At 48.8% G+C, this 12,780-nt stretch overlaps 2 protein-coding genes across 4 annotated transcripts in view; both read right to left on the bottom strand.

Moving 5' to 3' along the window:
* Window positions 1–964: 964 nt before the first annotated feature.
* MICOS13 (mitochondrial contact site and cristae organizing system subunit 13) lies at window positions 965–4,759 on the bottom strand. Its single transcript, XM_008499206.2, has 4 exons — window positions 4,693–4,759; window positions 3,379–3,535; window positions 2,579–2,630; window positions 965–1,185 (listed from the first exon to the last, which is right to left on the bottom strand). Exons 1-4 carry the CDS (start codon window positions 4,719–4,721, stop codon window positions 1,088–1,090), a joined length of 336 nt encoding a protein of 111 aa, XP_008497428.1. The 5' UTR covers window positions 4,722–4,759; the 3' UTR covers window positions 965–1,087.
* Window positions 4,760–6,222: 1,463 nt separating this feature from the next.
* CELF5 (CUGBP Elav-like family member 5) overlaps window positions 6,223–12,780 on the bottom strand; it is a 28,626-nt gene continuing 22,068 nt past the window's right edge. Inside the window, exons 7-13 of one of the 3 annotated variants that reach the window (XM_030466256.1) lie at window positions 11,463–11,607; window positions 10,788–10,934; window positions 10,515–10,577; window positions 10,345–10,428; window positions 9,297–9,440; window positions 9,019–9,183; window positions 6,223–8,033 (exon numbers count right to left, since the gene is read on the bottom strand). In XM_030466256.1, the coding sequence (XP_030322116.1) occupies window positions 9,056–9,183; window positions 9,297–9,440; window positions 10,345–10,428; window positions 10,515–10,577; window positions 10,788–10,934; window positions 11,463–11,607 (711 nt within the window). In that variant the 3' untranslated portion in view covers window positions 6,223–8,033; window positions 9,019–9,055. Of the gene's footprint in view, window positions 8,034–8,990; window positions 9,184–9,296; window positions 9,441–10,344; window positions 10,429–10,514; window positions 10,578–10,787; window positions 10,935–11,462; window positions 11,608–12,780 lie in introns of those variants that run through there. The other 2 variants (XM_030466258.1, XM_030466257.1) reach the window with 2 other exon arrangements.

Here is a 12,780-nt window from a genome sequence, read left to right on the forward strand (position 1 = left end):
ACAAAACATTCAACTTCAATACAGCAATTGCATGAAAGGATCCCACTGAATGTCCATCTTGTCATCAGGATGGAAGAAGAGATGGACAGATGTGGTGGGGCAGATGAAGAAGTCCTTCCCACTCAGTGTTCTCTCTTTTAGAGGCAGGTGCATAAAGAGGGGGTTGGAACAGGGTGTATGGAGTGCAATTCCTCATCAGGTGATAAATTCCCAGTGTCCAGGGCTCCCAGGGTTACTGAGCTGCACCTTCCACTGGGCCATTAGGTTTCAGAGCCAGTGACAAGTGCATCCTCCAAGAACTGGGCTTTTTAGAAGCTCCTTAGCCAAATCCTCTGGAATTTCTTGCCATAAGTTTCATCACATAACTATTAAAAATCTAAATCCTTGCCTCCAAATAACCTACTGTGGAGCTGAGGATTCTGCTGGTCACTGGCTGTGCATTCCAGAGCATACTCTGAGCAGTTGCTGGAGAAGTTACAGTTCAGCAGTGCTGTGATTCTGCTGTTCAAGCTTGGGTGGTAGGAACAATGGCAATGCCCAGCAGCCAAACAGACTGGAGGGCTGTGCTAGAAGCTTCCTAGGACTTGCTGGTTTTGCACAACAGACTTATAAACTCCTTTCTATTCCATAATGTCATCAACAAGTATTTAAATTAGTGTTGCCCACCTAGAAGCAGCTTTCACATCAATGATCTCCACTGAAGCTAGCTTGAAGACAAGTGCTTTGACTCTGAACAGCATCTCTTACCATTACATTTAAGTTTTTAGATTTTTTTTTAACTTCTGTTGGCTTGTTTTGAATGAGATGACATTGAACTTCAAGATGAATTCAGCTGCAGAACAGCAAGCTTGGCAGCCAGCACTTCATTTCAGCTGCTCCATGATCTCTACTGGAGTCAACCATCACTAATCAGGACAGGAAGCAATTATTGCAGCCTCTGTGGTAAAACCAACCCAAATACAAATGGAAGTTCCAAAGTCTTTTATTGTAGCCCTTGCATAGCTGAGCTGCCCTCTAGAGGGATGGACTATGCATGACCCCAAAGACACCACTGGAGGGAGAGAATCCTGAACCCTGGAGAACATGTTCATTTGACAAGATCCTTCACATACTTCCAGCCTTCCACAGTGTATTCACAGGCCCTGGTAGGAGCTACAGACAAGGCAGACATGACTGTCTGCACTCCTGCAAGAAAGCAGAGAAGAATTATCCCAAGAAGAACAACATTCAAGGCAAATTTCCTTATGTTATCCCAGCATTGTAGATCTCAGCACAGAGAGAAAAATCCAGTCCTGCCTCCAAAGCTGTCAGACACACTGAGGCCTGGCTGATCCCTGGGGCAGCTTTGCTGTCTCAGCAGCATTTGTGAAACAGAGAAATTCCAGGTTCCTGACTGCTCTAAGGGACAGACAATCACAAGACTGAAATGAAGAACTCAGCCCAGTTCCATTTGATTTCTGGCCTTGCCACAGACTCCATGATGCTGGCCATGTGTTCTGGGATCAGCTGGGATGGAGGAAATTTTCAGAAGAAGCTGGGAAGGGTCACAGCCAGGACAGCTGATCTCAGGATATAAAATGCAGGAGCTGGTTTGGGGAGAAGGGATCACAGCTTAGGAACGTGCTGGGCACTGGGTTCCAGGTGGTGAGCAACTGCACTGTGCCATCTCTGGCTTTGTGCATTCTCTTATTGGTGTTATTGCTATAAGGATTATTGTTATTAATATTTCTTCTCTCCTTGTGCTCTCCAATTATCTCTGTTCTTACTGAACCCACAAGTTTTACCTTTTTTGCCAATTCTCCTCCCCATCCTGCTGGGGACTGGCTGGATGGTGCTGTGTTGTTGGCTGGGCTTCAACCACAACACATCCCACTCTTTGTGGGCCTTGTTTCCCCACAGTTGCATCAAGACTTTTTGTTGCATATAGCATAAAAGCTATAAATTATCTTACTAGGTATCTGTAATATGATTTGGCCTTCAAAGAAGATCTCTACAAGTCTGGGAATAATCACACCTTCTGAAAAGTCAGAGGCTAAGTTCAGAAATCAACTCTTCAATCTTTAACCAAAGCTTCACCTTCCTTAAGAAGTCAGCATTTATTTTTATGCAGAGCAGTTTCTCTGACTGCTGCCAGAGCTGATGAACTCACTGGTGCATAAACTGTTTATCATGAGGGCCAGAGGTGTCCCCAGACACTGCACTGAAACATTAAATCCCAGATCCTGTAACAGCAGAGGCACAGCACAAGCAGGCAGTAAGCTCTGTGGGTACCAGAAACACCAGCTCCTCTGGTTGGAAAAAGCAGACAGGTTGATGGGCACACCACTTCCTCCTCATTTCACAGTTGGAACAACAAGAAATTAAGTCCAAAATTAAGTCCAAAGTCACTCAGTGGTAAAACATGGAGCAGAACAGACTTCCTGAAGTCCAAGTACCAATGCTTCTCCCCCCCAGACTACAAGATTAATGAACTCCTTCTCAATTCAATTTAGGAGGACAGGACAGAAATAAAACTGGTATCAGCTACATCACTCTTGGGCCCTTGCTCTTTCCATAGCTTGGTGACAAGTTATTTTACCTTTATTCCAGGAATCAGAAGGGGAAAAGTCAAATTTTGGAGTGGGTGGGAGCTAGAAAGAGAGAGACAAAACATCAGCACTTGAGGGATTTCACTGGTAACAGGATTCACATCACCTTAGAGAAGCCTCCTGACCTCTGACAGGCAGGTCCTTGCTTTCTGTAAACCTCAAAAGAGATCAGACACAAGATCTGAAGTCTGGACTTTGTTCTTTCCCCCAGTCCAAAGTAAGGGCAAGAGGTAATACTTATTATTTGCATGCTCCTGACAAAAAGCATCTCCACAGCTGCTGCCTTACAGTTATCTAGGAGCTTCCAAGAGTCTCTAATATAAGAAAAGCTCTTCAAGCTTTCAGCAGAGCCTTCTCCTCTTGTGAGGGTTTAAAAGATTAAGAACTGAATTAAGAATTACTCAAAGAGAAGGGTAAACTGACAAACTGTTAGCAGCTTGAGAAACTGAACACAGAAACCTTTAATCTGTATTTGTAACACATGTGTGACCTTCCAAAGAAAGTCAGGGACACCACTGCATGGTGAAATGTCTCCCAGGGAATCCCTGCAACCCCCTCCTTGACCCTGCACAGCCTGCTTGCCCCTTCTGCCTTGAAATAACTTCTGTGAGCCAAGTCCATCCCTTAAATTCAAACCTTTATCCTCTTTCCATTTCAATCCTCTTCAAAACACCCTCATTATGAAATAGAGCTTCAACAGCAAAACTCCTGCCAGAATCACCAGTGTCTCACTCCATGCTCTTTGCTCTTCATTCCAACAATGGTTTTGTTTTGCTGGCACAATCCTTACCTCCCAGCCCAGGTAATCTGTCCACTCCTGGATAACTGGGGGCAGAGCTGCCTGAGCTTTGCTGAGGGCTTCAGCTGCTTGTGTGCCACTGCCCAGAAGGCCCTGATCATATGCCACATACACAGCCCCTCCAGCCAGGCCTCCTTTGATGACAAATCTGAAAGAAGCAGAAGGAGTAAAAAGTTCAGTTCACATCAGGACTGTGACTCCTGAGGCATCTCTCTGGGCAGGCAGTGACCACCCACTGATGGAGAAACCTGAGGGTCACATTTACTCCACTGGAATGTCTCACTGCAGATAAAAAGCAGCAGGAAAACATCTTTTTACCTTCTTGCCTTTTTCCGAGTCAAACTAAACCCTGTCAGCCCCTTGAAGCCACAGCCATTCACATTCTATCAGTGGCAGTTTTTAAGAAAAGAAATGAGAAAATGTCAAACAGCTGAGTGTGCCTCACTTCTAAAGCCTGATAATCACTGGCATATTCACTTTATAAAAAGAACTGAAGGATTCTGCAGTGGGTAAGACATCCATGCAAATGAATGTGGCTCTGGCTGTCTTGTTCATAAGTAATTTGATCATTCTGACAGACATCAATGTTCTGTTTAGCTCATTACAGCCCAGTTAACACCTTCCCAGGCTTTGAAACTTTCACAGCAGACTGCACAGTGTGGAAACACTGGTTTCACAGCTATGGTGACAACTGCAAAGTGGAAAACAGGAAGAGAATATCTGACCCTTTATTTACAGGTAAGAGATTTGGGGAGATTACCTTTTCCAAATTCAAAGACAGAGAGTTCTTTCCCTTCCTAAAAAAAAAACCCAAACCACAAAGCTACAGCACACCCAGGGAGGAAAAAAAACCATCAACTGACCAACAACTTGCCAGCAGTACTGCAGTGATTGGACATATCAGAGATAGAGACAGAGAAAAGGGAGAACAATTAAATCCGTGTACTGACAAACATTTTGGGTAAAATTATTCCTCAAAAGCATCCCTCCACACCTCGCAACAAACCCCTGAGGGTGTCATTCCCCCGATTTGATTAGGCCACCAGAAAGCCGCCAGACTTCTGCCGCACATTTGCGGACAAAGCAGCTGTGGGACGGAGGCCAAAGCCCGTCCAGGGACAGAGGAGGCCAAGGGCGCGACGGCAAAAGGGGCAGGGGCAGGACTGAGGAGGGCGGGGAAGGCCGAGGAGCCGACCGGAGCCCGGGGAAACAGGTCCGGAAGAGCCAGGGGAGCCCCCGCGTTGGGTGTGGGTGAGCGGCATGCGGGGAAGGGCTGAGGCCGGGGCAGAGGAACGCGGAACTCACTTGAGGAGCGGGAAGAGCCGGGCGGCCATGGCTGCGCCCCGGGACCTCTGGTACCGGTCACGTGACCTGCGCTCTTCCCGCCCCCGCCGCGCAGCCTCCCCGGCGGTTGCCGTGGCAACGCGGCCTAGCGCAGCGCGGCCTGCGGGGGGGAGTTGTAACTTGATAAAATAAAATAACCTGATAAAATAAAACTGGTTTAATGTGTGAGTGTTGCGTGCCCATGGTGCTTCTGCGAAGGGAGGCTGGTGGGCTGAGGTGGTGGGTGGTTGCTGGCTGTTAAATCAGCTCTGTCTTGCTGTAAATGCCAAGATGGGATGAGGATCCTTGCCCTGAAGACTGTAGAGGGAGGAATTCCCTAAACGTTGTTCCTATCGAGATATCTCATGCTTTGTAAGTTTTAGCTGCTAAGACGAAGCTGTACCTGCTGGATAGGTAAAGTATCCAATGTGTGCTACTTGGTGTCTGAGTATGGTGATTTTGTGTGTTTGTTCCCACCTGCAATGCACGAATCCTGATGATTCAGGATGAAACCAGTATTCTGGTTTCCCCTCAGTTTAGGAAGGAGATTGAGGTCCTGGAGCAGGTCCAAAGGAGGCAACCAGGCTGGTGAAGGGACTGGAGCACAGATGAGGAAGAGCTGAGGGAGCTGGGGGTGTTGAGGCTGGAGAAGAGGAGGCTCAGGGGAGACCTCATCACTCTCTGCAACTCCCTGAAAGGAGGTTGGAGCCAGGGGGGGGTTGGGCTCTTTTCCCAGGCAACTCTCAGCAAGACAAGAGGGCAGGGTCTCAAGTTGTGCCAGGGGAGGTTTAGGTTGGAGATGAGAAAGAATTTCTTTCTGGAGAGGGTGATCAGGCATTGGAATGGGCTGCCCAGGGAAGTAGTGGATTCTCCGTGTCTGGAGATCTTTCCAAAGAGCCTGGATGTGGCACTGAGTGCCATGGGCTGGGAACTGCAGCAGGAGTGGATCAAGGGTTGGACTTGGTGATCTCTGAGGTCCCTTCCAACCCAGCCCATTCTGGGATTCTATGAGGAGTCTGGACATTTGCTTTCCCTTTTCCTGGGCACAGCACCAATGATGGGCTCTGGCTCTTGACAGAGTGACTGATAAAGATTGATTTCTACCAAGGGGCTCTCAGGAGAACCAGTTTTGTTCTCTGAGATGAGAGCAGAGGACACAGAAGTTCTCAGAAGATGTCTGGGATCTGCAGACAAGAGCTATTTGGTGATTGCCTTAAAGTGCAGGTAACACCTGAAGTAAAAAAAGCCTCTGTTACTTAGCAAGTAAAACTTTTATTAAATAAATTTAAGTTGTTTTTTCTTTTTTAACCAGAGAGGAATTTGACATTGATGACGCTTATATAGCAGCTGTAACATTATCCAGTCACATCAGTAACTGTGAAGGAAGAAACTGTAAATGTCTGTTTAAAGCAACTTGATCAAGAATTTCCAAAGTCCTTTGTTTCCCATTTTACACTTGTTGGTCCTTTTTTTTTTCCTTTTTTTTTTTCCTTTTTTTTCTTTTTTTGTTCAAAATTAGATTAAGTTTAAACTTCATGAAATTACTTGTAGCAGAAATAAAGTACATTATACAAATCACATACGTAATAGATGTTAAGTATAAAAATGGTATTTACAATAAGTAAACATGGACTATAGAAACACACAGACTCACACAGCTTCATCCATCTCTCAGGTACTCTCAGCATCAAATACAGAGGAGGGGTTGAGGAGATGTGCAGGTCCTTGAGGAACTGTTCCACAAACACCTGAACAAAGGGGAACTGGAGGAGAATTGGCTGAGGTTCTTTCAAGTGCCTCTATCTGGGTCCAGTATCACTTGCACCAACCTCTCTCCTCCCAGCCCCCTGTTCACCTTGGAACGCAGACACACACACACACACAAGGAGGATGTTCTGGTATCTAATCAGCCTCTGGAATACTGAAACTAATCATTTAGAAGGTTGTGCAGTTAGTTGGGTTGGGTTCTTTTGTTTTTCTTTCCATTCCTTATTTTGGTAGCAACTTTTAAGAGGGTATGTCAAGCTCTGAACCATGTTCTGTGCTGAAGTGTACACATATATACAGCTGTATCTATAAATGCTGCATAACAGATAATCTGTCCCTTGAGAGGGGAAGTGAGGGGAAAAAAGCAAACCAAAAAACCAGAATGCAACGCTCATTCATCATACAGTCCTTGTGTCTGCTGGGGGAAGCTTTGCAGAGGGTGTAGGAGGCAAGTCCTCTTGCTAAATTCAGACAGAAAAATGTCCCTTTTTGTCTGGGAATCAGAACTGCCCAGGAACCAGTGCTGGAGGCAGGCTGCTGTCACTCAGTTTTGGAGATTGCATCTACTCACACTCTCATCTTCTCTTGCCTTGATCAAGAAATGCTCCATTACCACAGAGAGCTATGAAACACAAATCTGCACCACATGTAGGGAAGCAGCAGAGTTCTTGTGGGTAAAGGGACAGTTTTCCTGTGCTTTCAGCCTAATCGAGGAGTGTTCAGGACAGGCTTTGGCACCAAACTCCAGGAGCTTTGTCTGCAGAAGCCCTTGGAAAGTTAAGACTGAGAACTCATGAGATCCTTAGCCAGGCTGAGGCTAAGGCCAGGGGATGAGTGACTCGAGCTGTGCCCTAGTTCTGGAGGTACGTAGGTCTCTAGGTCTCTCTCTCCTTGCTTCTTGCTAACACTGAGCAGAGAGAGGTGCTCTGTCCCTTGCTCTTTGTCCATCCAAGAATCCTCTCAAAATATTCAGGCCTACATCTGCAGTGCTTGCTGAGAAGACACTGTTGAAAAGGTAAACCCTTAACTTCCAATCCCTCTTGCAAGGAGTTAAGTCTCTGAAGGAAAAAGTTTGGTCCTGTGAGCCACTTTAAAAAAAAATAGAGACTACATATATATATATATTATATATGCATATATATATATATATTTGTCTATGAAAGATCCAGGAGTCAGGGCAGGAGGGAGGGAGCTAAGTTTCCATACATCACTGCAGTAACCTAGAGACACACGAGTGGATTTTCTTGGTCCATGTACTCCAGGCATGCCCCAAGAAGAAAAGCTTCAGGTCCCCAGGGCTGCTGGTTGTCTGGTCCCTTTGCTATGCACCACATTACCAGCATATGAGAGTCCATCGTGGCAAGAATCTTCTGCTGGGCAGATATTGAGCCTTCTCTTAATTTCAGGTTTAGGGAAGGAGGGTGGAAGGAGAGTGGGATGGGGAGGTGGGGAGCAGAAGGAAGGAAAGGGGTGGTGTCAAAAGAGTTGGTAATTTATTGGCCTCTCTGTAAATCAACCTGAAGCAGAAATTCTTCCTCTCTGGACTTTCCCTTCACCTGAATAGAAAGGGAGGAGGGATGGAATGGGGAGATTAGGATGATATCTATGCAGACCTCAGGATTTTGAGCTGCTGTTGCCTAGGTGTGGAGAAAACTCATCCCGTTCAGAAGAGACCAAACCCAGCCCTTCCTTGTTCCCAGTCTGTTGGCTGACAGAAGCTCTCTCTGACAGCCAGTTCTTGAGGCAGGCACCTCTTTTGCTCTCACCTTTTTTGTGCTTTTCTGTGATCCTTCTGAACCACTTGATTGTCCCTTCTTACCCAGCAAAGCATTCTCTGCAGATTAATTTCAGGGCACATGTAAGAACTGAAAACAAAACTATTTGGTTTTAAAACCCTTTTAGGAAGATGAGTGCTTTATGGGAGCTGTCAGAAAGCAGACTGAAACCTTGCTTAGACCACAGGTAGGTAATTTGAATCCATCTGCCTGTCAGGGCCCTGAGTGCACTAAAAGGCCTTTAATGGTCTTGCCCAGTCCCCTCTCTGGCTTCTGTCCACACACTGCCCATAAACCCAGGAGTCTCCTTACAGCTCAGGCCTGTACCTTTACTCCTTGTCTGATCTGTGTCACAGAAGTGCCAGCCTCTACCTGTCCATGGACCCATCCCTGTCCATAAATCTTCCTTTCTGGACTCCAACCCTTGGACTGTCTTCCTATCTTGATGTCAGATTCATTTATTCTTCTCACTACAGACCTGCCTGGCAATCACTGGACTCTCTGTGCTGTTTACATTCACCAGACCTGACCCTGATCTTGACCTGCAGATGGACTCTCTGGTTTGTCCCTGGGCCTGCCTCATAGCCACAAATGTGCCTGATGATCTTGGTTGAGCCTGGCAATCACCTCCAGGCCTGCCTCAGTCACCTTCCTCAGGTGCCCTGCTAACTGGGCTACTGAATTCAGCTCCTGGTAGCCAGACCTTGCTGCCCCAATACTGGCCAACACTGTGTGGGAGCTGTGCAGTGGTGGGTGGCAGCTTTACCTGTGTTGCAGAAGCAACTCCTGCTTGCTCCCTGCTGTCAGTAGGGATGGTTGGCATCCTTGGGTCGTTTTAACTGCACCTTCAAACGTTTCATGCCAATCTGGAAGCCATTCATGGCTTGGATAGCAGTCTGTGCACTGGCTGGGTTGTCAAAGCTTACAAAACCTGAAGGACAGGACACAGGCAGGGACAGTAAAGCCAGTGTTGGTGCCATGCCCAATGCACCAGTGTCCTTGCTAGCCCTCCTGCTCCCCTTGCCCACTGGTGTCAGCACTCACCAAAACACTTGCTCTGGTTGGTGGCACGATCCATGAATACCTTGGAAGAAATGATATTGCCAAAGGGCAGGAACATCTGCATCAACTCATTGTCTCCAAACTCCTGAGGGAGATGGTAGATGAAAAGATTGCAGCCTTCAGGACCTGCAGGCATGGGGAGGGACAAAACAGAGAACCCCCAAAGAGAAGGGTAAAAAGGCTTAACTCAGAGCACAGCACTGGAGAACCCCAGCACTGCTTCCTTCTCTCTTGACCTCCCCTTGATTATCTCTCAGTCACTGGTCCATGAAAGGTTCTGAAGGCTCTCTAAGAGCAGCTGGGAGGCAATACACAGAGCCAGAGTGTCAGGAGAGCAGATTCACTTTCACAGATTGCCCATTTTCCTCATGGGGTGCTGGACACAATAACTCCTGAGTTTCTGCATGCTGTTTTGCTAGAAATAAATTAGCTGAGGTGACAGATCCCTGTTCATAGCTCTCCCAGTCCTAAAAATTCCCTTCTCACAGCTATGCAGTGGCTGCCTTCAGCTCATCCTGGAAATCTTCAGGATTGCTACACATCTGCTTTATGGGCAGACCTGGTCCTCCCACTCCTTCACTTGCTCCCTGTAAACCTGATGAGCACACAGAGCTTTTGCCCTGCTGACACTTGCTGTATAAAGCAGGAGCAGACAAAGAATCCTTTGCTTACAAATTCTGTTCAGACCAGTTTTGAAATAAAATATAAAACAAAGTCATGAGGTTGGAATGCTGAAGAGAGAGGAGAGTATGTTAGAGAGGCTGGTTTGACTGCTCCACCAATGTTGTTCTGGCATCAGTAAAGATGGGGAGGAAGTGCTGTGTTAGCAAGCATCCTCTGAACCCTTCTGCTTCCCTCAGTGCAGACACATGGTTGGTTCTGTAACAGCTCCACTACTAATGGTTAGGAGTGGACAAAGATTAGTGCCATCTCCTCTCTGTTGGTTCTGTGGTGCAGAAGATGAGCTACACAAATACCCACCACCTCCCTTTCCTACCAGACACACACCCATTCCCACCATGATCCTCACCTTCTCGTTGCTGCTGCTGCAGAATGGGAGGTGGCTGTGGGATGCTCTGGGCAATGGGGGCAATGGTGGTGCTTGGATATACAGCTGTATTCCAAGGAGACAGAACAAACTGTTTACCTGACATCTGGTCAGGCACACAAGAGCCTGAGGGAGACAAGGGAAGCTGGTACCTGCATACTGCTGAACTCCTGTGAAGGCTGGGTGCAAAGTCTCTGCTACTGAAGGGCTCTGGGCTGCAAAGAAGAACATAAAAACACAGCAAATGGAATCACTCGTGTTCTGTCTCTCTCCCCCCACCCTCCCCATCAAGTGAGTCTCAGTGTCTGGCCAGTAGGGAGCTACAAGAAGTATTCTGTATGGGGAATTCAGAAAAGCAGAGCTAATTGCAGTTCCTGAGGTCTCTGGATGCTGTTTTTTGTTGGTTTTTTTTCAGCTCTCCATACCTGAGTATGGCACAAGGCCATTGGTGTAAACTGTTTCCAAGGTTGGATGCCCATTTGGGAATGGTACCACTCCAGTGAAGCCATTTGAAACAGGTGCCACCAGTCCTGGCATAGCTGCTGTTCCCAGGAGAGGTGGTGAATGGAGCCCTGCAGAGCAAGAAGAGAGGACATCCCATGACAGCTGAGGTCCCACCAAGCCTGCACTCATCCTGCCATCTGCCTGGCACGGCTGCTATATATGAAGCTCTTGTGTCTCCTAGGTGGTGCTTGTAGAGCACCCAGCATGGCACAGCCCTGTTCCTGGCAGGTGCTGCAGAGCAGGACACGTTATTGCTGATACACGTGGGAATTCACGAACAAAAGCACTGCTATAGTCAGGTGCAATCCTGGGAATCTGGCCCTTCCTTATGAAAGGGAAAAACTGCACCAAAGAACAGCAGCAGGGGGAGAGAACGTGCACTGAGCATGTGAGAGTGTCGGGGATGCTGCAGGAATGTCTGCAGGACCACAGACTGCTGTCCTGAGGCGCTGCGTGGCCAGGAAAGCAGAGCCTAATCCAGATGCTGAGCCTAGAGGAACGTGAGAACCCATTTACCTGTCGGAGCACCATGCTGAGGCATGAGTTTTGTTGGCAGTGAAGGACTTGATGTGTCCTGGCCCACACCGGGCCCTCACCTGACGCTGGTGTGAGCGGAGCAGCTGGCAGCCCGTTGAGACTGACGGCACCGATCTGCTGGATGTGGCAGGGGGAGAAGGCGACTCCGGGGCTCAGGTAGCTGCCATGGGAGCTGGAGAGAACCGTCGTCTGCTGCTGCATCAGCTGCAAAGCAGGACCAGCCCATCAGGGGGGCCCTGGCTGGCTGCTCGGGGCCAAGTCCGGCTCAGCCTTTCTCCCATCTCCCCCCGAGGCTGCCGGGACCCGATCACCACCAGGGTCTGATCACCACCAGGGCCTCATTGCAGCTCGGGGAGGCTGCAAGGCTTGGTTCTGGTTCTGCCTCTGCCTCGCCACTGCCTGGAGCCAGGGACAACGCCGGAGCTTCAGCCTTGCCACCCCCATCTTCCCCCCAACCACCACCGGTGCCTGTCCCAGGGCTCGCCGAGATCCGGCCGCCTTGGAAGCCCCCGCACTCCCCACTCTCTGTTCCTGGGGGTCCATGAGGTGGGCTCAGAGCTCCCAGCAGTCACTTTTTGGACTCAGGGGCTGCACACACTGAGGTGGTTCGGTTCGGTTGTCTGCCGGTCCAGGTCTGGCCAAGCATGGGAGTCCAAAAGAGCCACCTGCAGCCAGACCTGGAGCCGGGCAGCTCCCACCCCCCCCCGGGCTCTCTGCAGGCCTGGAGGGGGCTTTGGTCCCTCAGCTCTGCCCCATCGGGATGGGATGGGTCAGGGCAGGGCTGTGCTCACCCTGCCGGGCACAGCTCTGACATTTCCTACCCCCAGCTCCTCCGGCAGTGCCAGGTATGAAATGACAACAGATCTGCACTGAGGAATGGGGTCCAAATCTCTCTTTGGGGCTATCCGTGCTGCTGGGAGACACACAGGGGTCATTCTGGTGCATGTCCAGCTCTCAAGAGTCATGGAATTAAAGAAAATGAGGGGTTGGATTGAGAGATCCTGGAGTCCAAACCCCCCTGACAGAGCAGGGTCACCTGCAGGAGGTGACACAGGGACACATCCAGCTGGGCTTTGGATGTCTCCAGGGAAGGAGACTCCAAAACCTCCCTGGGCAGCCTGGGCCAGGGCTCTGTCACCCTTCACAGGGAAGAAACTCTTCCTTATCAATCTACAGAACCATTTCTGCTCCAGTTTGTAACCACTGCCCCTTGTCCTGCTGGGGAATGCTTCCCCCTCTGTGCCTCATCACCCCCAGAGCTCACCCTGAGGTGGGGGATGCTGACTCCTCCTGGTCCCACAGGCTATGCCGAGATGCACAGTACAAAAAGAAGGGGTGCTGGGTGGGAAGATAGGTTGGGAGGAGCCTTAGGAGGAA

This window comes from Calypte anna, chromosome 28, assembly GCF_003957555.1.
Source record: "Calypte anna isolate BGI_N300 chromosome 28, bCalAnn1_v1.p, whole genome shotgun sequence".
Lineage (NCBI taxonomy): Eukaryota > Metazoa > Chordata > Aves > Apodiformes > Trochilidae > Calypte > Calypte anna.